Source organism: Penicillium subrubescens (genome assembly GCF_028828155.1).
Source record: "Penicillium subrubescens strain IBT 31985 chromosome Unknown utg000003l_segment0_segment0, whole genome shotgun sequence".
Classification (NCBI taxonomy): domain Eukaryota; kingdom Fungi; phylum Ascomycota; class Eurotiomycetes; order Eurotiales; family Aspergillaceae; genus Penicillium; species Penicillium subrubescens.
In genome coordinates this window covers 2,467,539-2,492,041 of record NW_026643153.1, presented here as the reverse complement: position 1 = coordinate 2,492,041, position 24,503 = coordinate 2,467,539, and the positions used below count along the sequence as shown (strand labels likewise).

The 24,503-nt window shown below is 49.3% G+C and overlaps 9 protein-coding genes across 9 annotated transcripts; 7 read left to right on the top strand and 2 right to left on the bottom strand.

Annotated features, from left to right (window-relative positions):
* Positions 1-337: 337 nt before the first annotated feature.
* Positions 338-3,621, top strand: xlnR (putative C6 transcription factor; the record flags this gene model as incomplete). Its single annotated transcript, XM_057150874.1, has 3 exons — positions 338-770; positions 849-3,151; positions 3,210-3,621. The coding sequence occupies 3 exons, from the start codon at positions 338-340 to the stop codon at positions 3,351-3,353; spliced, it is 2,880 nt and encodes a 959-aa protein (XP_057010984.1). The 3' UTR covers positions 3,354-3,621.
* Positions 3,622-4,077: 456 nt separating this feature from the next.
* N7473_004933 (putative pyruvate formate lyase activating enzyme) lies at positions 4,078-5,316 on the top strand (the record flags this gene model as incomplete). Its single annotated transcript, XM_057150873.1, has 2 exons — positions 4,078-4,515; positions 4,579-5,316. Coding segments are annotated over 2 exons (1,176 nt in total), but the record flags the coding sequence as incomplete, so codon positions are not given.
* A 372-nt stretch (positions 5,317-5,688) lies between these two features.
* Positions 5,689-7,001, top strand: N7473_004932 (DUF92 domain-containing protein; the record flags this gene model as incomplete). Its single annotated transcript, XM_057150872.1, has 4 exons — positions 5,689-5,874; positions 5,942-6,156; positions 6,238-6,601; positions 6,675-7,001. The coding sequence occupies 4 exons, from the start codon at positions 5,689-5,691 to the stop codon at positions 6,999-7,001; spliced, it is 1,092 nt and encodes a 363-aa protein (XP_057010982.1).
* A 2,645-nt stretch (positions 7,002-9,646) lies between these two features.
* Positions 9,647-11,812, top strand: N7473_004931 (inorganic phosphate transporter). The gene is made up of 3 exons (XM_057150871.1): positions 9,647-9,791; positions 9,898-11,334; positions 11,407-11,812. The coding sequence occupies exons 1-3, from the start codon at positions 9,710-9,712 to the stop codon at positions 11,697-11,699; spliced, it is 1,812 nt and encodes a 603-aa protein (XP_057010981.1). The 5' UTR covers positions 9,647-9,709; the 3' UTR covers positions 11,700-11,812.
* A 2,339-nt stretch (positions 11,813-14,151) lies between these two features.
* N7473_004930 (gamma-glutamylcyclotransferase family protein) lies at positions 14,152-14,700 on the top strand (the record flags this gene model as incomplete). Its single annotated transcript, XM_057150870.1, has 1 exon — positions 14,152-14,700. The coding sequence occupies one exon, from the start codon at positions 14,152-14,154 to the stop codon at positions 14,698-14,700; it is 549 nt and encodes a 182-aa protein (XP_057010980.1).
* Positions 14,701-16,939: 2,239 nt separating this feature from the next.
* Positions 16,940-17,611, top strand: N7473_004929 (uncharacterized protein; the record flags this gene model as incomplete). Its single annotated transcript, XM_057150869.1, has 1 exon — positions 16,940-17,611. The coding sequence occupies one exon, from the start codon at positions 16,940-16,942 to the stop codon at positions 17,609-17,611; it is 672 nt and encodes a 223-aa protein (XP_057010979.1).
* Positions 17,612-19,425: 1,814 nt separating this feature from the next.
* On the bottom strand, positions 19,426-20,521 carry N7473_004928 (uncharacterized protein; the record flags this gene model as incomplete). The annotated part of the gene is made up of 4 exons (XM_057150868.1): positions 19,426-19,567; positions 19,617-19,694; positions 19,747-20,244; positions 20,313-20,521. 4 exons carry the CDS (start codon positions 20,519-20,521, stop codon positions 19,426-19,428), a joined length of 927 nt encoding a protein of 308 aa, XP_057010978.1.
* Positions 20,522-20,835: 314 nt separating this feature from the next.
* N7473_004927 (uncharacterized protein) lies at positions 20,836-21,399 on the bottom strand (the record flags this gene model as incomplete). The annotated part of the gene is made up of 2 exons (XM_057150867.1): positions 20,836-21,038; positions 21,282-21,399. 2 exons carry the CDS (start codon positions 21,397-21,399, stop codon positions 20,836-20,838), a joined length of 321 nt encoding a protein of 106 aa, XP_057010977.1.
* Positions 21,400-21,660: 261 nt separating this feature from the next.
* N7473_004926 (uncharacterized protein) lies at positions 21,661-22,431 on the top strand (the record flags this gene model as incomplete). Its single annotated transcript, XM_057150866.1, has 1 exon — positions 21,661-22,431. One exon carries the CDS (start codon positions 21,661-21,663, stop codon positions 22,429-22,431), a length of 771 nt encoding a protein of 256 aa, XP_057010976.1.
* Positions 22,432-24,503: the final 2,072 nt, after the last annotated feature.

Below are 24,503 nucleotides of genomic sequence, written 5' to 3'. Positions count from 1 at the left end.
CTCTCTCTCTACATTCCATCAAGTCCTTCATTCTTGGGCTTGATATCATCTGGCGGTTAAGCTTCCGGCGCTCGGTTCCGGAAAAAAAAAAACAGGGTCCACCTCCACCCGACCGCCCGTCTGGGGTATTCCTTTCCTTCTGACACACTGGCCTGGATTATGTCGTTGGACTCCTGACAGTCTACTGCCAATCTCTCTCTCTCTCTCGGCCTTCCCGCTGGATCGCACAGCTTCTCTGTCCTCCCCTCCCCATCTGAACCGAGGGGCGAAAGCCCAGATCTGTGTGGATCGGCTTGACTCTATGCCGCTGCAGGTCTAGTTCCCGAGGAGAAGAAGCATGTCGACCACCTCCACCTCTCTCCAATCGTTCGCCAATTCCTACTCTCCCTTCTCGTCCCGGCCGCAACCTAATCGAATGGCCCAATCTCAAACCCCCGGGTTGGACACGCTTGCAGAAGGCTCCCAATATGCGCTCGAGCAACTACAGCTGGCGCGACAAGCCAGCGCGTCCAATCCTCCGACTGATTCCGAGGGCAAACCAGTCAGCGAATCCGAGGCGCTGGAGCCACCGTCCTATCGTGAACAAAATGGCCCACATTCTGGAGGCAAATCCTCCTCCTCACAACATGATCCCCTCGTAGATGCCCGGTCGGCAATTCGCAAGAACTCGACCGCTGCGGCGGTACGTCGCAGGATTAGCCGGGCCTGCGATCAATGCAACCAGTTGCGCACTAAATGCGACGGGCAGCAACCGTGCGCACATTGCATCGGTAGGCTCTCATTCCCCTTTTTTGTCTCTCCCAACACCCCCCGTAGGCCGATCAAACCTAACCACCCAATATTTCTAGAATTTGGGCTCAGTTGTGAGTATGCGCGAGAGCGGAAAAAGCGCGGGAAAGCCTCGAAAAAGGATCTTGCGGCAGCCGCTGCAGTCGCCACGTCCACCAGTGACAAGGGACTTCAAGACGGCGGGTCTGTACATGGTAATTCGCCAAATGGTCAGAACTCCCACGAGGTGAATATGCCTTACGACCCGGCCTTCGACGCCGCTCGCGCGGTACCTGAATCCGCCCAACCACCCCTGCGCAATCATAGCGTTCCGGGTATATCGAGAATACCGCAGAACAATCACCCTGCCGCGAGCCATCCTCAACAATCGGTAGGATCTGGCATCGATAGTATCTCACTGAACTATGGAAACGTACCAGATTCAAACCGGCCATCCATGTCTGTACCTGATCTGCGCTCTTTGCAAATGATGCAACAAAATGGGAATCCTCGGTCGCCAGCTGCGATGATTCACTCGCAAGGATTTGGATCTGGATACCATGACGGCGCATATTCATTAATGAACTCGCACGACCAAAATGCCAACTCAATCGGCCAGTTCCGACTCGGTGGCTCGGCAGAAAACCCGTCAGCCTCATTTCTAGGAGGGTTCTCCCCGCCAGCACAGTCCCCCAGCTGGCTTCCTCTTCCATCGCCATCACCAGCAAACTTCCCGTCCTTTAGCATGGCTCCTTTTGCCAGTTCCTTACGATACCCCGTCTTGCAACCAGTCCTACCGCACATCGCCTCTATAATTCCTCAGTCCCTCGCCTGCGATCTTCTCGATGTCTACTTTACGAGTTCATCTTCTTCACACATGTCACCATTGTCGCCCTATGTCGTTGGTTTCGTCTTCCGCAAGCAATCTTTCCTCCACCCCACCAAGCCCAGAGTATGCAGCCCAGGCCTTCTAGCCAGTATGCTTTGGGTAGCGGCTCAGACTAGTGAAGCGGCATTCTTGACCTCGCCCCCATCTGCACGAGGCCGTGTCTGTCAGAAACTACTGGAACTCACCATTGGTTTGTTGCGACCTCTGATCCATGGCCCCGCCACGGGAGAAGCCTCGCCGAACTATGCGGCGAATATGGTCATCAACGGCGTCGCCCTGGGAGGCTTCGGTGTGTCGATGGACCAGCTAGGTGCACAGAGCAGCGCGACCGGTGCCGTGGATGACGTTGCAACATACGTCCATCTGGCGACTGTAGTATCGGCGAGCGAGTACAAGGCTGCCAGTATGCGTTGGTGGACCGCGGCATGGTCGCTCGCACGAGAGCTCAAGCTGGGTCGTGAATTACCACCTAATGCTAACAACCGTCAAGATGGCGAGTTAGAGGGTGAATCAGACATGGACTTGAATGGGAACAAGAGGCAACCGTCATCACTTCTGAATTCGATGGGCCACGGGCCTGGAAGCTCCTCGGTGAATCTCTCGGAAGAAGAACGTGAAGAGCGTCGTCGCATCTGGTGGCTACTATATGTGATGGATCGCCACCTTGCTCTCTGCTACAATCGTCCCTTGACATTGCTGGATAAGGAATGTGAGGGTCTGCTACAACCGATGAACGACGACCTTTGGCAAGCTGGCGACTTCTCCGCTGCCAGTTACCGACGTGCGGGCCCGGCCTTTGAATGCACCAGCCATAGTACCTTTGGTTATTTCCTCCCGCTCATGTCTATCCTCGGCGAAATTGTGGACCTACAGCATGCTCGGAATCACCCTCGCTTTGGACTTCATTTCCGAAACAGCGGTGAATGGGAAAGCCAAGCCATGGAGATCACCCGACAATTGGACGTCTACGCGCAAAGCCTCAAGGAATTTGAGGCTCGTTATACCAGCTCATTGGCTTTGGGTGGCGACAACGACACAGCGATGGAAGGGGCACATATCAACCATGTTAGCCCATCTGGTCGGTCCAACAGCAGCACCGTCGGATCACATGTCAACGAGTCGATCGTACATACGAGGATGGTTGTCGCATATGGCACCCACATCATGCACGTGCTTCACATCTTACTGGCTGGCAAATGGGATCCGATCAACCTGTTAGATGACAATGATCTCTGGATTTCATCTGATTCATTCATCACGGCCATGGGCCATGCCGTCAGCGCTGCCGAAGCCGCTTCAGATATACTTGAGTATGATCCAGACCTGAGTTTCATGCCGTTCTTCTTTGGTATCTACCTGTTACAGGGTAGTTTCCTCCTGCTCTTGACCGCGGACAAATTGCAAGGCGATGCCAGTCCCAGTGTTGTCAGAGCTTGTGAAACGATCGTGCGGGCACATGAGGCATGCGTTGTGACATTAAACACAGAATATCAGGTACCATCCCGTCCCCCCACTTTTCTACAAACTTACCATACTAACATCCTTCTTCCAGAGAACTTTCCGAAAAGTAATGCGCTCCGCCCTCGCCCAAGTGCGCGGACGAGTCCCCGAAGACTTCGGCGAGCAACAACAACGCCGACGCGAAGTCCTTGCCCTATACCGCTGGAGCGGAGACGGCAGCGGTCTCGCTCTATAAGTCTCGCTCTATCAATAAGCCTCTCGATCCCCCTCCCCATCGCTGGCCGAGTTTATCATAATATCTTCTTCACATCATTCACCATTTTTCCATTTTCTATTTTAATCGATTCGGGTTCCAGTCCTGTCGTTGTTGACAGGCTACGAAGCATGTGGTCGACCCAAAAACATAAGGTTCCAGGATTATTCAACTATTCGATGCTTGTTTTTTTGTTTGTATATTATGTGTTGTTTTAAACGAACATACCCCGAGGCGAGGCGCAAGGGAGAGCAGATGTTTCTTGTCTATTCTATTAATATGTTGCACATATGAAATACCCTTTGAGAAGAGTTATACATACTTTTTGATGTTGTTTCTTGACTGTCTTGCACATGAAGGGTTTTAAATGGATTGCATTACAGTACTACAGTATACATCTTGAAAAATTGGAGAAGATGTGGACCGTTCATCAAAGTGATTGTAACTTGAAAAGGATGATTTGACTGAAAACACGAGGATTCTTAACCACTTGCAGCGATAAGAGGAGTAAAGAGTCTCTAGATCTAGCTTCCATGCAATAGAATGCCTCCACTTCTCCACATGGGGATCGGCATCATCTCTTGCAGACCCTATCAAAGGTCCACCCCTTTAAGGTTATGACGTGACCGATGAGATAAGCCATATCTACTCCATCTCCAACTCAAACCAACCCTCTTTATCAAACTACCTACACCTCAGAAAAAGATGGAAGAGCGAAAGATCCAAGAAGTGGCAAACTAAACACATCCACCATGCAGACATTCACCAGACTCTCCCACCGCATCCTCCCCCAAACTCACAATCACATCTCACACACACCCCTCATCCTCAAACGCTTCATCGGAATCCCCCCGCATTTCTCCTAGACGATTACATCCCCCGCTACAACCTATTGAGCTCAGTCGATTCCTCAAAGAAACGATCCCTGGCATACGCCCATCTACGCGAATGCAATCTATGCCCCCGCAAATGCGGGGTAAACCGATACGAAAAGACGGGGATATGTCTAATCGGCGCGCAGACAGCTAAAGTCAATGTGATCGCACCGCATCGTGGGGAAGAGCCCTGTATTCAGGGGTATCACGGTAGTGGATCGGTGTTTTTTTCGGGGTGTAATCTTCGGTGTGTGTTTTGTCAGAATCATGTATGTCGCAGTCATGGAAAGCATCTGAGGTTGGAGATGAGACAAGACTAACGATGTGTCTAGGACATCGCTCACCAACGAAATGGATTCGACCTCACACCCGAAGAACTAGCCGAATGGTACATCAAGCTCCAACAAGAAGGCAACGTCCATAACATCAACCTGGTAACACCCGAACACGTTGTCCCCCAAGTCGTCCTCTCCATCTTGGCTGCAAGGGACATGGGTCTACGCATTCCAATAATCTACAACACATCATCCTACGACTCTCTCGATTCCCTAAAACTTCTCGACGGGCTTGTGGACATATACCTCCCCGACTTCAAAGTCTGGAAGGAAAGTACATCAAAACGACTCCTCAAAGCAGACGATTACACCGCTACCGCGATGGAAAGTATCAAAGAGATGCATCGGCAAGTCGGGGATTTATCATTTACTTCAGATGGGATTGCGAAGAAGGGCGTTCTACTGCGTCATCTGGTTATGCCGGGGAAGCAGGATGAGGGACGGGAGATTATGCGTTGGCTTGCCGAGAATGTTTCGAGGGATTTGTATGTGCATATTATGGAGCAGTATCATCCTGATGCGCATGTTGGGAAGAAGAGGCGGGTTACGAGGAAGGTGAGGATGGGAGAGGGAGAGGGAGATGGGGGGAAGAGTGGACAGGAAGAGGTGAAGTATGCGGAGATTAATCGGGCTGTAAGCGATGAGGAACTCGGTTCTGTTAGGGATGCGGCGGTTAAGGCTGGACTTTGGCGGTTTTGTGAGGTTAATGAGCAGAATAGTGCTTTTCATCTTTAATTCGGGGTCCTCCTTGATCGCTGTGTACGTGTATATATCTCCAAGAACCTGAAGTACATATGGACTGCCGTTAGATATATATTTTGGTGTTGTGCGATGGATGGCTTAGGTTTAGAATAGAAAATCCACGGGCACTACACAATTCAAAATATTGGAGTACAACACGATCAAGACAAGAACAAATATGCAGCTGTTTCTCTGTAGTTTCCACTCAATAAGATCATGAAGAGTGTCTTCCATGTGATGATTGGACTGCCCGCCAAGCCCCACCAAAGCTCCGCCGATCGCCCGTCCCTCAGCTGAGCTGTCAGCTCGACGCCTGGAACCTGTTTACTCCTCTACACTCCTCATTCCAACCATTTAACCGCCACGATGAAGCCCGTTATCGGCCTCCTCGCGGTAGCCGGCTTGGTCTACCGAGCCTGGGCTCGAAAGTCACTCACGCCGCTGGGTCTCATCGTCGCCGGAGCGTCAGCGACCGCACATGCCCTCCACCCGTGGTCTACACCTTTCGCGCTCCTTGCGGTGTTTTACTATGGGGGGACGAAAGTTACAAAGGTATGACAGGAACTACACATAATAGGTATTGATGTAGCCTTGAAGCTGACCTCACGTTCTCTGCCAGGTCAAACATGAAATCAAAGCACAGAAGACACTGTCAGCAACGGGCTCAGAAGGGGGTGAAGGACCCCGCAACCATCTCCAAGTCCTGGCGAACTCGGTTGTCGCGACCGTTCTTAGCATTGCGCATGCAGTTGTTCTATCAAAGAGCTCCTCCTCGGAGTCCTGCTTCTCCCTTGGCCAGAGTCCCGCCGATATCCTCATGGTCGGCATCGTGGCGTATGTCTCCCTATCGTGTTATCCTATTTCTATATCACCTCCAATAGAAACCCGCTGACTCCGATATCCTACTCTTTATAGAAACTACGCTGCGGTTGCTGCTGATACCTTCTCCTCCGAACTCGGCATCCTATCCAAGTCGAACCCACGTCTGATCACCTCCCTCAATCTCCGCGAAGTTCCCCCCGGTACAAACGGCGGTGTTACAGCAGCTGGTCTTGGTGCAGGTCTCCTAGGATCATTTAGTGTTGCCTTGACATCCGCCCTCGTTCTTCCCTTCTGCCCCGGCAAATCCGGTATCCAAGATCGCGCCCTCTGGACCGTTGCAATGACTTGCTGGGGTCTGCTTGGAAGTGTTCTGGACAGTGTACTTGGCGGGTTACTCCAGGCGAGCGTTGTCGATAAGAGGAGTGGTAAGGTCGTGGAAGGCAGTGGTGGACGAAAGGTAAGCTATTATGTTACTCCTGCAACAATTCCTGCATTGCCAAATTCCCGGCTGATCTCATGTTATCGAATAGGTTCTCATTCACCCGAGCTCCACGAAACCAGCGGGCACTACTGGCAATGGCCCATCAGCCGAAGTATCGGGCAGCACGCATCTGCGTAATACGGAGGCCGTTGCCAATGCGGCCACCTTGCGAGGAAGCCGTACTACCGGCACCTCGGTAGGAACCCAAGGTGGCCGTCCTCATGATGAGAGCCACGAGAGTCGACGCCTCGAGACCGGTCGCGACTGGCTGGACAACAATGGCGTGAATCTGCTTATGGCCTTCCTCATGAGCGTGGGAGCTATGGGTATCTCGCAGTGGGTCTGGGGACTTGACATGCGGGAGTTGTGGGTGTAGATAGACTGCGAGAGAGTGTAGGGAGTATCGCACAGGTCCTGGCATGTCACCCGTTGGATATAATTCGAGAATCCGGTTTTTATGTACTTAGGAAACTTCCGGGGCACACTACACGTCTCCACGAAAATGATGATGGGCTTTCTTGATTATCAAAAGCAAAGCTTCTATACCGCTATTTGAGTGGCTAAAATGGCAAAAGTATGAGAGGGGAAAGGCAGGAGAGTTTATCTTGGCATCTTGGCAGGCTTTCAAAGAAGCAAACCCTACTTAGAGAGGAAATGAGAAACGAGAATGAAAACCACAGACGAAAATACAATGGCGGATCAATTAACTTTGGGCGGAAAGTCCAGTGAACTCTGTGCTGGGAGGTAGGTCCTGGGGTGCAGCCACAATGCATAGCTTTGAAGGTTTGGACTGGAGAACCTGGTCACTTTGAGCCACCGTCAAGACGGGAAGGCCGAAGGATACTCAGGAATCGATGACCTGTCAAGCCCTGAGAGAAGTCCTTTTACGCCACGCCATAGCTCTCGGAAGCTACACAAGGTCAAGACTGGCCATTGTCCAACGGGAACTTAAATAATGATCAGAAGTGGGTGGAGCGGGCTACCGTACCCGAGTGGGAAGCCGAAGACCCTGCTAAGTGCCTCCGAAGAAACAATGTCCAAGCAGACGGCGCCACTTGAAGATCCTCGCCGGAGAGACGGGTAAAGACATTAGGATGGCCGATGGTCAGAGGATGGCCAGACGCATTGACAGACAATCGCGCTTGGCGGGGCTTCCGCCGACCTTGAAACGCTCCAACCACGAGGATCGTCCATATCCCGTGCTGTGAGTCGTCCCAGTTTCTGTGGGGACACGCGACTTTTCTCGATGGATCAGGACTCAAGGAACAGAGTTGACTGACAGACAGGTTTGCTTTGCGGGCGCGCGTGGTCGACCCTCCGCGGTCCACTTGCGCGTGTGCCAATTTTTCATCTGGTGGCAACGCGTGGCAAGTTGCCCGAAAGGCGCAGTTGATTGATAATAGATGAATGAATTGGATTCATTTCATTGATATCCAATCATCCTTCCTTTTTCGGCCACGCATGAAATAGTTCCCACGCTCGGTTAGGTAATCTCTCGGTGTTCGCCGAGGATCAAGCTAGTAGGGGGGTGAGTTGCCCGAGGACATCGGCGCAGTAGAGCGCCTTGCCAGGCGACTCCGATTCGAATCCATCGGGGTTCATCGGGGCTGTAACGGTATTGGCTGAACTCCAGTACCACTATTGTTTGCAGCTTCAAGTCAGACGTTCGTAGGGAGTGCACAACATCCAGCCGGGTGTCCCGATAGGTTGACGATCAAAGGTTACTTGTGGGCATTAGAGGCATCGAAGGATCATCGAAGGAACCATCATCGTAACAATGACTTTCCCCTGCAGGGTTGCCGACCGGTTCGAGACATCAATGATCCAAGTGGAACACATGCTAGAGGGAAAAGAGTCTAGCGAGACAGCCAAAGTCCGTCTTGGGGCACGCGAGCTTGCCGCTCCTGCCAGCCGCCATCAGTTCCTGCGAGGCATGTCACTGGTTTCCGGATACTGATCCCTGCGTAACATCGTCTCTGTCATGCATCATGCATCGATTGCCTGTCCAGCATGAATGACTCGGGAGAGAAGGATCGGGGGTCGTGTCCAGGGCGCAGAGATCTCGTATTGGCTTATTTCTGGATGAAGCCATGGTCCGAAATCAGACATTCCTCTGATCATAGTTCCAGCTCGCTTCGTATTGCAATTTGTCGCCGTTTCGTTCTTCATTGCAGGCAGCTACCCACGTGCGAGCAGTTAACCAAGTACAGTATGTGGTAACTGGGTCAGTCAGACACGCCAAGAACCCTAAGATCACTGTAGGATACCACCTAGCCCGGGGGCCTTCTAGAACGCCCGGAGGACTAGCTGTGGTTAGTTGTGGTTAGTTGTAATGAGTATTGGTTGGCAATCGGAAGTATGTGTAGTTTGGGACAAGGTCAGAAAAAGAGTGAAGAGACGAGAACCTCTCCTGGGGGCACGTGGGGTGAATGGGGTTGTCTTATAGGAAGCGGTGGTCCGTGTGGCCGCTCCACCGGGAGCCCCGCCAAGCCCGTTGGTGCGCCACAGCAAGGACAACCAAGGTGAACTCGCAGTATCAAATGTATAAGAATCCACCTCCGCCCAGCTTTGCCAAGGGCCGCCAAGCTCGCCGATTTTGCTTCGTTATGAACCTGGCTCCCCATGAAATGAGTGTCCTCCTTCCTGACTGGTTTCCCATTGCGTGATTATGCCCGGTACTGACCACTTGATTCGCAGCCACCGGGGTCTGACTACGAGCCTAGACGATTGCCAAGCACCCGGGAAGCGATGGCTGTGATGCCAATATCGCGAGTCGCTGTCGCACGTGTGGCCTATTTCCTGTGAAAATGGCCAGGAACTGGCCATCAGACAGCCTGCAATTCGCCTGTTGCCACGCCGGGCGTATTCTCGCCCAGACAGTCTGCCATGCGCGTGCCATGTGCCAAACCCAGACGCCAGGGAAATTGGGGGCCACTCCCCATGCAGAGATCGTATTTCGAAGCATCTTGTACATATAAAGCCCATGTCACTTCGCTGAAATGTTAGAATTTTGTACTGCACCGCCATTCCACACGCAATTGATACCCTGACTCGGCCCTTGCTCGCCCCGTCCAGTCATTCAAGATGCCTTATCTTCACCAGTATGATTATATCTTCGGTATCGGCACGGTGTTTGCCATGCTGGATGCCTACAACAACGGTGCCAGTAAGCATTACTCTATACACCTCCTAGCCTGCGATGGCCAATGGCTCTCAATGGCCCTTTCCACTGTCCCTATTCTGGTGCTAATCGATATTCTTCTCTTCGATAGACGATGTAGCCAACTCTTGGGCCACCAGTGTGTCCTCCCGGTCCATCTCCTACCGTCAGGCCATGGTTCTCGGCACCATCTTCGAGTTCCTCGGTGCCGTCACGGTCGGATCCCGAACTGCTGAGACCATCAAGAACGGTATCATTCCCAGCTCCGCCTTCCAGGGCAATGCTGCTGTGCAGATGCTGGCCTTCACCTGCGCCCTGGCCGCTGCTTCGTCTTGGGTCATGTGGTGCACTCGTCACTCCGCTCACGTTTCCTCGACCTACTCCCTGATCTCCGCTGTTGCTGGTGTTGGTGTCGCTACTGTTGGTGCTGACAAGGTCCAATGGGGCTGGAACAAAGGCAAGGGTATGGGTGCCATCTTCGCCGGCCTGGGTATGGCCCCGGTTATCTCTGGTTGCTTCGCTTCCATCATCTTCCTCCTCATCAAGTTCATCGTCCACATGCGCCGCAATCCCGTCCCCTGGTCGGTCTACTCCTCTCCCCTGTGGTTCCTGGTTGCTGGTACCATCTGTGTGCTCTCCATCGTCTACAAGGGTTCTCCCAACTTGGGTTTGAGCAAGAAGCCCGGCTACTGGATTGCTGGTGTCACCGTCGGTTCCGGTGCTGCTCTCTGTCTCCTGTCCGCTCTCTTCTTCGTTCCCTACGTCCACGCCCGTGTCATCAAGAAGGACCACACCGTCAAGTGGTACATGATCTTCTACGGTCCCCTTCTCTTCAAGCGCCCTGCTCCTACCGATGCCCTCGAGGTCGCCAAGGTCCCCAACTACGCCGTTGTCCAGGATGAGTACGAGGATGAGGCTTCCACCACCAACGGCTCCATCGATGAGGAGAAGAACCCTCGCACCACGAGCACCCCCGCCGATGCCCACGAGAACAAGCTCGTCAAGGCCGAGACCGCCCAGCTCACCTACAAGGAGATAATGGCTCAATCCGAGGCCCGTCACCGTGAGAAGCTCCTGAAGGGCCGTGGTCCTCTTGGCTGGGCTATGCGTTTCCTCCGTGACAACCCCATAGGTGCTGGTGAGATCTATGAGTGGCGCAACATCGTCGCTATGATCAAGCGTATTCCTGCTATCATTGTTGTCGGTCTCCTGTACGGTGCTCACTACGATATCCACGGTGCCCAGAGCGGTATCGCTGGTACCCCCGAGGGTGAGCGCATGAAGCGTGTCTACGATGCCGCCCAGAAGTACCCCAACGAGGTCGAGCACACCTACTCCTTCATCCAGATTATCACTGCCTGCACTGCCTCCTTCGCCCACGGTGCCAATGACATCGGTAACTCCGTGGGTCCCTGGGCTGCCATCTACTCTGCCTGGTCCACCGGAAACCCCGCCGCCTCCAAGGCCCCCGTCCCCGTTTGGCAGCTGGCTGTCCTCGCTCTGTGCATTTCCGCCGGTCTGGTTACCTACGGATACAACATCATGAAGGGTAAGCCAAACCATTTCCCCCCGCGAAAACCCTCACACTTCACACATATACTAATCTATCTTCTCCACACAGTCATGGGTAACAAGATCACCTACCACTCCCCCAGCCGTGGTTCCTCCATGGAAATGGGCGCCGCCCTCACCGTCCTCGTCTTCTCCCAATACTCCCTCCCCGTCTCCACCTCCATGTGTATCACCGGTGCCACCGTCGGTGTCGGTCTCTGCAACGGTACCTTTAAGGCTGTCAACTTCCAGCGTGTCGGCCTCCTGCTGCTCGCCTGGATCATGACCATCCCCATTGCCGGCACCCTGGGTGGATGTCTGATGGGTCTCTTCATTAACGCCCCCCACTTCGCTGCTAAATAAGCGGATCGCTCGATCGAGTCGGTCGCGAAGCTGGATTTACTTTCTTTTTTGTCATAATGTTTCTTATAGATAGGATGATATCACTTTGCATTTTCTTTTAATACCATGACCACTGTTTGTGTGGAAAATACCAATTTAGCAATTCAAATTTGTCACATCACAATTTCTTTAACAAGTGTATATTCACGTGAAATGTTTTTCGGATCGAATCTACAAACGTTTCAAGGCTTGAGGGGATAGAAGGCTGTGTGGTCAAGTGCGAACGGCGACATGTTAACGGAAATTTCCTCTCCGTGGTGGATTTTGAAAAGGATTTTGTCAGGACCATGCAGCATTTGCTGTTTTGTCCCTTTCCCTTTTGTCCAGTCCCCGTATTTAGGCCTCCATAGATCTGCTTTCCATCGTTTTCAAATCTCGTTTTTCTCCCATTGACTCCCTCGTGCGCAGAAATTCGAAGAGATTCCTCCACACACATATATTTTTCGTGGGAATGGGACTAAACTAATCAATGGGCCGATAACATGGATGCAATTGATGGAAATACGAGTTGATCTAGACTACAGTAGAAAATAGGAGGTCCTTGTATGGGGATATGCGATTGAAAAGAGGCTACTAAGTGGGCTAAACGTGTTCCAGGTTATGTTGGATTTAGATCGATGCGTTTACTCTTTCCACCACGATTTAAGACACAGATTCTACGTCTCCGCACTCATAACGAGCCAAGTGAACCGCAGGGAGGGTTTGAGAGGGAAAAAAAGACTGACTAGACTGGAGCCCGATCCCAGAACCCTTATCGGTGTTAACGATACGTGATAATTAGGGGGTGACAGTGGAAAAGTCATGGTTGTGCGTGGTGTTTTACTAGCATATCGTGGCGTTCTGCCTAATACCGTGTTGTTTCCACCGCGATGTCGATGTCGGCGCGGCGGCGCCTCCATCGAACGACGTCCACGCTTTACCGTATCAAACCAGCTCTTCCATCCCAGTATCTAGCATAGCATACCATGCCGGCGGCTCTATCCTAGGTTTACGCGAGAGAGAGAGAGGGATGACATAAAGGCGGGCCTTGCCATATGCTAGTCGACTTTGCCCTTCGATTACCATCTTCCATCAACATCATCCTTATTAGCGCGCGCATACTAGGGACACGTTGTCGCCATAATTCTCAATTTTCCGACGTTATAGTTGTACCAAAACCGAACTGCAAATAGCAACGATGCAGTCATTGAAGTACGTACTGACTAAGGAGATAACGGTGGCGACTGAGAATGAACGGGGAAGGATACCTTACAAACCTGAAGCTTTAGATTATAAAATGCAGATGAAGGAAAGCAAAAGAAGGAATAAACCTTAAATTTTTCTTGCTTGCGGTCTATTGATCTAGCCTACAAAAAAAGAGATCTAACGACACTATGTTAGTATATCAAGAGCGATGAATACACAGCGAACAATCGTCGCGATAACTCATTGCTCAAAGGAAAATCCATCACCACTTGCCTGAATCTTGTGAATCGTTGCAATCGCCCCTCCGAAATTGCAGACTTGATGAATGACGGCGGCACAAGATATTTCTCTTGGAACTTCACAAATCTATACTACGGTGGCTTGGCTACTGTCGAATTCAGACAGGCACCGGGGCAGTTGACGAAACAATGTGTATACCATGGGTAGAGTTTGTGGTCAGTTTCGTTCATGGGTCTAAGATGACCTCATCCTATCGTGACCTTCTTCAGTACTCTCGAGATGTCGAGGGGCTTCGCAGGTTTCTCACGAGACATGAAGTCTCTGGGTTCAAGCGTTCTCTCTTGGACCATATTTTCCGAGGGAAATCTGGATTTGTGGTACCACAAGCTGTCCGAACTTTGAGCGAAGAAGAGCGGACAGCGTTGCGGGCGACGATGGAAGAGGGTCGCAAGAGAAATCTTATGATGATGAAGTTGGGTCTCAAGCCCAGGTAGAAAGCATCTTTCTAGCTTTGTCATGCAGTTAATCCAGGAGAAGCAACTTCACAGTACAGCATAAGTCCAATCTTAATTGTCATGAAGTTAACTACGTAGTGGGATACTTGGGAATCGATTACCTGAGATGACGTTCCAAGAACGGAGCGCTGCACCTACACCTACACAAGAAGCTTATCGGCTCTTGCCGCGACCAACATAACTTTCTTACCTTCTCTCATTCCAGAAACACGCAGTGATGATAATTCAAGTCTATCTGAATGATTTGATATTCTCACTACGCTTGAATTAGCCTGGCTTCATTATCCACTAGGGCGGACATCCTCCACGTATCTAACAGTAAGTCCTCCAAGCTTCTGAGGGGCAAGAGGTTCAGACCCAGGCCTGACACTCCAACTTTACCATCCAGTCCATCCAACCGGACTTCGACTTGAACCGCTTTTCCAAGCCCATAGGAAACCACATACCTTCTGAGGCGTTTTGACTTAATCAGAATGAGCGAGAACCGAAGACCAATTCCCCCGCCATCCCGCATGGTTCGCAAATTCCTCGAATACAAGGCTTCAGAAGATCCAACGTTATATTTCCCATCCCAAGCCAGGTCCCCTAGATCTTCTGAAACAGACTGGCCGCAGACGCCTTTCAGTGAAGGTTATTTCTTCTTCTATGGGACACTGATGGACTCCTCCATTCTTGCCAAAGTTCTGCAATTGTCTGAGCCTCCACAAATGCGACCAGCCAGAGTGATCGGCTACACGACTAAGCTCTGGGGAAAGTACGCAGCCCTTGTCAGTGGAAAGCCATTTCAACCAATTGACGGCTTAGCCTACGAAATTCGTCTACGGAAGGAGTGGGATCGGCTTCGTTCCTACCATTCCGATCATTATGACCTGGTACCTATTTTGATTGACTTTCTTGACACCGGAGAACAGGAAGTCGAGGGATTTGCCTTTGAGTGGAGGGGTGACCCCGAAGAGTTGCGAAATGGGAGCTTTAGCCTGGAAAAGTGGCTGCAGGAACGGAACTTGACCGGATCAAAATAACAGCAGGGGTGCGGATAGACATCGAAGGGATAAAACAGGCTTTGCGTCTCAGATTATGGACTTTCAGCCAGGGTTTATTGTCGATGTGGAGAACTTGCGTATTGCTACTAGTGTTGAAGACCGAGGTCGGTCCGGGTCAATACTGCTCTGAACCCGACCGTGCTCCTCGAGCCTGTATCCCGTCTCACCCCTTTTTTGGTGTATAAATTTAGCTATTTCATCAATTGATTCACTGCCTACACTCTTCGATTACTCTGTATGCTATAGCCAGTAGTATCAATAGGCTCTAAGGCCGAGTTTTGCGCTTTCTACCCCTATGACTTATACTTACAGTAGCTCAACGTTAAGGCCCCTAGGTTCAAAGTGGTAGATATTGGTGGCAGAACAAAAATGGTTGATCAAGAAGCAGTCGCTCAGCAATAAGCATGGTATCCATGAAATCTATCGTATTGACAACTCGACAACGGTATAGTTCAAATCTTTCAGCCTCTAGGACGCATCAAATATACTAGTACTCCGGAAAGCCTACAGGAGCAGATCAAGTAGGGGCCCATGAACTATGCCTACCAATAAGCCCTTGTGGGCCATCAAAGTAATGGTGGATTGGATCCTTCACGGTTACGTTTTACTAATTCAATTTGCAAGCGCAACTGTTAATCCCATATGAGTATGTAATCCTCACTAGATATGCAACCCAAACAGGGAGCACCCTTATATCGTAAAAATTATCTTCCTAAGTTCCTAACTTCTCCTCTTCCTGATACCCGCTCCGTAAATCCGTCAGCTTGGGTATTGTTGCTGATAAGTACCTAAGGAGTCTTTTTTCATGTGTGCGTATCATTCTGGCTACTTGAATCAACAGCAGTGAGAATCCTCTCTTTCTGACTCCCCTTGCTTCCTTTGCGTATGGAAGGTTGAGTATTCTCCCGTGGTTCTGTCGTCCGCCTCTTACGACAGACATATGACCACTCCCGCTGTTGTTTCGGTGAGACAATTTTTTTTCTATGTGGGGCTTAATGCGTTAAACCAGGGACCGGTCAACAACATTTCAACAGGGTGGATTGTAGATATTTAATGTTCCGAGATTGTCCTCATATCTGAAATCAAGCATATCTTGGCTATATTCAGTCTTCATTCCGCACATATTATTTGTAGGCTCTGGACAGATGCACCGCTTCCTCGACTGCGACTATAGAGTCAGCCTTTTGGCCCAGTCAGGTTTTAAATGTATTTAGTCAGTAGGAGCTATTTGTTACTCTCTACTCCAAAATTTAAGCTGTATACCGCAACTCCTAGGTGTACCGTATATAAGTCTTGGAGGAAACACAGGAGAATAGGGCGAAATTGAGTCTTGAGGGACATTCCCCGTCCATGAGTGGTACCTGAATGACATATAACATCGGATTCTATAGATTAAAACCATTAAATTCAGCTACTACTTTGTGCGCGTCTAATTAGCTAGCGTACTCTTATGCACTCTGTTTTTTATTATGTGACAAGAGCCCAGTCTTTGGGAAAAGAGTGCATTCCGTATCGAAAAGATAGACTTGAGAGAAGAGACAAGGGAGAAGTGCTGGAGCTGAGGTGCCCGCCTTTATACCCCTCGGTGTCTGCCAATCAGATCGCTCAAAACTCTAATCTACCTACACACTGTTTCCTAGCGTCATAGCTTATCGATGAAATTCCGAGGAAGGTGACCTCGAGTAGTCAAATTTGCAAGACGATTGATATGTCACGAGATACATGCATGAGGGCACGTTAATAGACCCTTCATATACGCAACAATTTCCGGATAGAAGGGCTTCATATAAATCTGCAGAGTAACGAGATGGTGGTTATAAACAACATCAAGGACGGATACTATTAGCAAGTCTGAGTGGTGGAGCGGGGGTTACCGTGGCTCTAAGCTGAACTAGGATTAGCGTCATTCGAGTGACCCACACCGCGGAGTAGCTTTGCACACCCCTAATGTAGACAGTATGTGGATGTTGATGAAAGATGTCGGCACATAAGATACAAGGGGGACAAAAGAGAGAGCTAGAACAAGAATAAGTGTACAGAAATAAAGGAGACAAATACCGGCAGACAGTGATGGCGATGGAGATCTCCGGTATTTAGTCATATGACCATCCATGTCATCACATATTTTATTATGCGTCGCTTTTTCTTCCCCCAAGCTGGACATCCATGGTTTCAGGCTTTCTTCCTTTTCTAATGCATCCTCTTCACAACCATCGCCATGGCACCTGATACCCGAACAACCTGCTTCGATGCTCGACTGCTCCGTGGCCTTGTAGGTACTGAGGTCACCACATATGACCTTGCCTCGGATGGAGCGTCACCAGATTATACCCCCCTCGCCCCTTCCACCGAGCCCTCTTGCGTTACGACCTCTGCTTTGGCGGCTTCTCCAATGACAGTCATGTCTGCCTCGTCAGGGATCTCCCGAACGTGGGTCATCACGGAGAAACTCTCGGAGAGGGCAGCCCCTCTGGCAGATCACGATGTCAAGATGGGCCGCGGGTCAGCTAAGACTGTTGGCAAGTTTCTGTGCCACCTTGCGGAGGACCCAAATCAGATAGCGTTTATGCGAATCTACCAACAGATTCCTATCACTGGAACGGAAGACGCTGATCACGACATATTGGCTAGACAGGCCGTTCCTCCTGGAGTGTGTGGCGAGCTAGAGTCCTTCAAACTATTGCAGACTGGGCGTTGTAACGCTGTTCCTCGCTTTCTTGGCCACGCAGAAAGTACACAAGGGGACGATGACCTCGTTCCTGGCGGCTACATTAGATACCTTGTGTGGGAAAAGGTCCCCGGGGAGCCCCTGACAAAGGAATTCTTCTGGAGCTTGGATGACACGGCACGCAAAGATATCCGTTCCAAGTTCCGTGTGGCCTATGAGTAAGTCTATGCAAATCCTAGGCAGGTAGACGGGATATTGACATAATCAAAAGACAGGTACTTGGTTGCGGGGTAGCACCAGGCCAGTCCAGAATCTCCAAGATCATCTTTGATCAGTCCACAGGGAATCTGTACGTCAGGCATCCATATAAATGCGTTGGAAATAGACACTAACGGATTTTAGTCACATTTCGGGGTTTCGAAGGGGATGGCCAATTATCAGTAAACTTGAATGGTCAGAGGCTCGTTACGTCGAGTTTGGACTGGCGAAGCCAAGCAGAGAGAGAGACTGGTACCTTCACCCGGCAACATGGCAGTGGTAAACGATCCGTAGTCAGTTCCAATCAAGTTCGGTTCGAATCGCTGCAGTCGGAATGAACACTTTCTCCACTATCTCTTGCTACTCTGGCTCTCGAGGGCGTAAGCAACTATCATATGAAGGTAGTATCACAAAGTTTCAGATCACTAACGTTACCGCATTATCAAAGACATATATCCAAAATTGCTCCGTGGGCTAGCGTATTTTTCACATGCTGGATGCCTTGGCACTCCATCGAGATGTATAGTTCACGTAACCAGTATTCTAGTATGGAACAGAAGGTTATAAGCCCCTCTGCCTGCTTAGTAGCTCACGTGAAGCCCAGTCAAACCGCACTAGCACTAGCATGATGAGTCTCCCGATATGGATTAAGTACACAGGGATAGGCGATCGGTTAAATTTTTATCAAGCTAGATATTTCATTTATTGTTGAGGCGTTTTGTGTAATCGAATTAGGTATGAAGTGGGGGGTGGTTGTGTGGACGGGTCAACAGTGAATCACGTTTATTGAATAGATAAAGCGAAATTGCCATTGGCCCAATGAAATCCGGCTTTTACCTGAACAGGATTCTAGGCAAGTACTCTAGAGAAAATTAAATTTAACGATTGAAGCACTAACTACCTGTAAAAAAAGTTGACCAGACTGGGCGATCCCAGGACCTTATCGGTATTAACGATACGTGATGTCGTGAAAAGTGGAGATGAACATTACAGTGACGTGGGATTGGTCCATAAGCCAGACAATTTTCCTTATGTTTTGTATGTAACATGCGGGTAACACTTCGACATCGGTACGGTCACTCGAATACTGAGTTACACCGCCTAGGGACAGCTCAACCTGCCCCTTTTCCATTCCTTCGAAGTTTCTTCCTTGGATTAATCAATCAATCTTTACTGTATGATTCCGATAGCTCATATTCGTCCAAATGCATACTAGTCTATACCGATTCAGCTCGCTTTGACACGTGATAATTAGGGCGTATCGATGGAAAAGTCACGGTTGTCCTTGCTGTGGTATCGGCGCGCGCCATCGACGACTGTAATTAGGCCTCCTCACATATCCTTGTCTCCTAGTCTGGCATAGCACGCCGGCGGCTCTATCATAAGCCTACGATAGGATTTACGAATTAGAGAATATAAAGGTGCATGTGCGTGGAGTTTCGGCAAAATCGCGTGGTCGATTCTCGGGAGACTATAGCCTCTCCACTATAGGGCTTTGTGGAACTATCTTTTAAAATAGGCTACTATACTAACTATTTTCTAACCCTACCTAAAAGGGCCTTAGAACTATATTAGTATTTATTACCGTTTAATATTTAAATCACTAGAAAAGAATTGAAATAAAGGAGGATAATATAACGGGCCAGAGCCCGAGGAGTAGCCATAAGGCCTGGAGACCCATCTTCCAGCAATTGTAAGCGATCGAATACGTCACTGTTCATTTGTTACTCCATACACATGCTGCCTGATCCGAAGATGATTGCCGAGTTTCAAAAAATTCACCACTCCCAATTTTCCGGGTGCTGACTCCAGTCCAGGTCCTCTTCTGGCGGCTCAGCCAGGTCATACGCAACGTAAAGGGTATCTGACCATTCAAGTTTGTCAAGGATTGGCCATCCCCGCTGAAACCCCGAAATGCGGCTGAAATTGTCAGCAAATTCTGTCAGCATTTAGGGAACCATTACCGTACATATCGCCAGTAGAATGATCGTAGATGATTTTGGAAATTCTCGACAACTGTGGTGTTACACCACAACGTAGTAGCTCTCTTTTGGTTGTGTTAGGTTTCGTTATCTGGTTTTCTGGGCTCCAAAACTTACTCGTAGGCAGCGCGAAACTTAGCACGGATATCATCCCGTGTAGGGCGGTCCAAGCTCCAGAACAATTCCTCTGTGAGTGACTCCCCAGGTACCTTTTCCCACACAACATATTTGATAAAGCCATTAGGTACGAGATCAGTTTGCCTCTGCATCCTTTCATCGTAGCCAAGGAAACGTGGAACAAGGCTACATCCCTCCCTCATCAATACCTTGAATGCTTCATGTTCACCACAGACCCTGCCAGGACAGCCCTGCTGAGCTCGAGTAGCTAAATTAGCGTACTCGGTCCCAGTAACAGGAATTTGATAGTAGATTCGCATAAAAGCTATCTGTGCCGGGTCCTCCTCTAGGTGGCATAGGAATTTACCAACTGTCATAGGAGGCCCGGCGCCCATATTGACTTGGTCCTGTGCGAGGTAGAGTGCGCTCTCAGAAAGCTTTTCCGTGATAATCCACGAGAGGCAGACCTTCGGGGGCGGGGAGCCAGGGAACGAAAGGCTAAGTTCTGTAGCAGATGGTGCCGCAGTAGGGTGGACAGTAGTGTGTGAGGCAGTAGTATGCGAGACCGGAGGAGGTGAGGCCGTAGTAAATGAAACTGGAGGGGGGAAACCCCGGGAGGGGGACCCGCAGACAGTGGCACAGGTGCCTCAGAGGCAAGGGAGACGGCCGAGAGCTCTTGTGGGGGTTCGATCTCGTAATAGGTAGTGACCGTAGTCCCGACCAAGTGATCGAGGAACTGAGCATCGAAGTCCGTTTGTCTCGCGGACGGTGCCATGGTGTTTGATGCGAGGAGAGAACCTGGGAAGGGGTAGGAAGAGTGGGAAAAAGCAGCTCGAAAGTCTGCTGCCAACGAGATTTATGAGGGTAGGAGAAGGCGTAAGGAAAGCAACGAGCAACGAATGACCACATAATAACGGACATACTAAGGCGCAGTGCCAAGCTTTGCGGAGCAGGGCGATTTCCGGAGACTAGTCCTGGTTAGGAACATCGCGGCTTCCAATCAAGTTTCAAACAAACGATTATTTCCGATGACATTGTGTTGAGCTCGATATCGTTGATAGGATACTTCGTGAATTGCATTAAATTACATTATTTGCTTTCCTGCACCACAACCTCAAATTGCGAGCTCTGGTCTTCGATAAGCGCCCCCAGATCAGAGTATCCTCCCGTCCAGCACCATTGGATGACCGATCTAGCTGCTATTCCGTCAACAACCGGATACTTTTTGAGTGCAAGCAGATCATCAATCAGTTCGTTGTACTTCTTTATCCTATCCAGAGACTTGAATAGACCTGGAGGCCTATAGGCCAATGGCCAGCCATTATCATGTAGTAAATAGACCCAAGGCTGAAGATGTCCGTTCCCGGCGTCGATTCCGGCGGATCGTAAAGGTTATAAAAGCCTGAATCGGGGGGATGCCGACCGTCTATTTCTCCATTTGTTGAACCTCCAAAGTCACAAAGTAGAAGCTGGAGCTCAATTTCGGCGGCAGTGTGCAATAGAAAATTCTCAGGCCGGAGGTCGGAATGTATTACGCCCTTTTGATGAAGGAACTGAATGGCCTCCGCGGCTTGTGTTCGCGGCAATTACGGAGATTCTGGAGCAGCTTCGAATTTGGGAGCCGGAGATGTGGCGATGGCTTTGGGAAGTCATGTTTGCCAAGTTTGTCAGTAGTTCCCTAGATGAGTCAAGCCCAGTCTGTGTTTAGCTACGCGTTCCTTCGTCCCTACTCAACAAACATTCTGATCGTCTCGAACCATTTTCTCTCTTCGTATTTCGCTCCGCCTCAGCCTTCGAGCTAATCTCTCACAGCTCAGCTTACTCCGTACGCACTGTCTGTGATCCATATTGGATAACTTGCTAACTTAAGAAATAATTAATAGCTTTCGTCACAACAAAACTCGATTTCTCGAGATGCCTCGTCCCGGAATCCATATTGGCCCGAAGACATTAGTCAGGTCTGCTGCGCCTAGCCTCGAACTAGGCCCATACCACACGACATCAAGCGCCTTACACAATCTCGAGTTCATGGGGGATCTTCGCCCATGGCCAGGCTTTTTGAGTGCCGTACAGAGTATGTACGAAAGCTACTCCTGGCGGAATGAGTGCCTAGGCCTAAGCCTCCGTACTAGGGACCCCTACACATATGGAAACGTCGTTGTTGGGGACGAGCATGGCGTGCAAGGCCGCTTCCATAAATACTTCGGCGACACTATGAACGCGGTTTTTAACTCGCAATCAATGGGAATGCGCTTCGCAGATTTCAGTTGCATACAGTCCACTTATAGTGGTATACCTGATGTGATCTTGATGGATGAAAATCACCAGCTGAAAGTTATTGGGGAGCTTAAGGTGCCCTGGATTCGAGATCACAACATTGGGAAACACTACTACCAACGGGATGGCTTGAGGAAGGTACTCGCCCAGCCGATACAGTACATGCAAGCACTAGGATGTGTGTACGGATTCCTCAGCAACTACGACCAGACAATCTTCCTCAGACAGCTCGTTGATAACCAAGGAGTCAGGAGAATTAAGTATTCTCCAGTGATCCGGGCATCCACCGCATACAAGAGTAGCGATGTGAATCCCATTGTCTCTGTCAGGCAATGTTTGTTCTATGTAGGATGTGATGCTATGAATCATGGGCCAGTTCATAACACCACTCCTTTGTGGGTTGTTTGAACAACCAATCTTCAATATGTTCGAATACATGTGTGTTCAGAGTCACCACCAAGCTCTGGTCTAGAGATATGATAAAGTGACGTGTACTAGAATTGTTGTCTCTACCTATGTCTGCTATCTTATCTTATTTGAACTGAGTGGGCTGGTAGGTTCAAGATGTCGCCGATCGCCTAATTATTGTGGAATCGACTTTCTATAACAAAGACTGATTCTTTTATGTTACTATAAATAATTAATAGAAAGAGTTTTTAAAAGTGTTGTATAATATAATATGTAGAGTTGTATAGAGCTGTATAGAGTTATAGTATATTTTAATAGGGTAGGGTTCAACTTTAAGTTGAACCCCTACATAATTATTAATAAAATATATAAAAGTATAAAGCTTATCAGGACCCAAAATACTTTGGGTAGATGTGAGATCGGGTACCTCACACGTACCCAAGATTAGTAAGAATTTTTTTTTGTCCGTATGAACTTTTTTTGGGTACGTGAGAGCTGGAACTCGATTAGATAGCAATAACATCATCTTTCTGCCTCCAGCTTATTCCGTAACACAGAGACAGTCAAGTCTAATCAAATAACAAAGGTCCCGCCGATTGAGGCTGTGCTCATGAAAATTCCAAGTCATGGAATGAACGAGTGGGAAAAAACCAGAACTGAGGGAAGGTGCTATTTGAATATTTCACAAGGCGATATTTTACCCAATTAATGAGGTACCGATTTTTCCTACAGTACTGACCTGGCAAGATAAACACCAAAACTCCGAGCTGCGGTTTGAAAAAAGCAACGAGGCTCAGCTTTACCAATCGAAGTGTGACATGACATGACATAACGCCACCTCATAGGTGGTGTATTGTAACTGCGAGGAATGTTACAACACAGCTGGCCGGATGGTGTAGTTGGTTATCACGTATCGTTAACACCGATAAGGTCCTGGGATCGAGCCCCAGTCTGGTCACTTTTTTTCGCACTTTTATTGATCATAATCGTGTTAATGTGGGGTGTGATGAAAAAATATCTCGTTTTTGGAAACATGAAACTCAAATATGGTGGGTTTGAGCCTATAGAAAGAGGTGTAACTCATCAGGAATCTGGGAAGTGGTTATTGCATATCCTTCCGACCCTGTGGAGGGTTTCACCTATTGATAAGGTCCTGGTCGCCCCAGTCTCGTCATTGTTTTGGCATCACCATGGATATATAACGGGTCTAACGAAAAAATGTATTCTTCCAAAGTAATTACAGAGTCTGGTTAGTCTAATTCTATGAACAGAAGTTGATCTTATGAAGGAATCGTAGAGGGGGTTACCGCGTATCGCTCACGTATCGTTACAACCTCGCCGAGGTCCCAAAACGGGGTAAAGTGGCCCTTTACATAGCCAGTCTAGTAAGGCGCATCAGCTGCCTCGCAAGGTTTGGATAAATACGATGGTTAGTTAGGGTGATTCGTCGCGTCTGATGCATTTCTGGCTGTCAGGCGACTATGACTATAATCGATGATGTATCGCACTTCTAGGCATCGAGTACTTCTAGTGCATCTACTAGGTTCCAGCCTGTTGAAAATTTAATCAATCCGATTGGATCATGCTTATTTTAAGCCTCAAATTCTGCCTAGACACCACACTTCTTCCCAGGACACCCAACCCTTCCGCTCTCCCGGCCATCTGTTCTGCCACCCGTCTCTACTGTGTACAGTGATCTATAGAGCCTATCGTCCTGGCTTACAGAATCCACTATTCTCGAAGCCGTGTAAAATATATTGAATTTACTTTGGCTTTTATGTGGGATCCTATATACGCTTATCGTATTCTGATTAGTTATTTTTTTAGAAGAGATGATTTAACGAGGGAGAACTCTTGCTGTTTACAGGTATTTCATAAGCTACCGAACAAAGATAATACGGATGGAATTTTTCCAATTTTCAGGTCCCAGAGAATACAGGCATCTTTATTCCGGGTCGCTAGGTCGGTCCCGCGAGGTCTTACAGTCTTAGGTTGTGGGTTGTTGTTGAACCTGCCTAATTATGATAATCCGACATTATCCCTATGTCATGGAGTCAAAGGATGCCGAAAAC

What these genes read in the sequence shown, in the direction of transcription:
- N7473_004931 (XM_057150871.1), top strand. Translation starts at nt 9,710, where the DNA reads ATGCCTTATCTTCACCAGTATGATTATATCTTCGGTATCGGCACGGTG. An exon ending in TGCCTACAACAACGGTGCCA is followed by an intron (nt 9,792 to 9,897) that starts GTAAGCATTACT and finishes TCTCTTCGATAG; the next exon opens with ACGATGTAGCCAACTCTTGG. An exon ending in CGGATACAACATCATGAAGG is followed by an intron (nt 11,335 to 11,406) that starts GTAAGCCAAACC and finishes TTCTCCACACAG; the next exon opens with TCATGGGTAACAAGATCACC.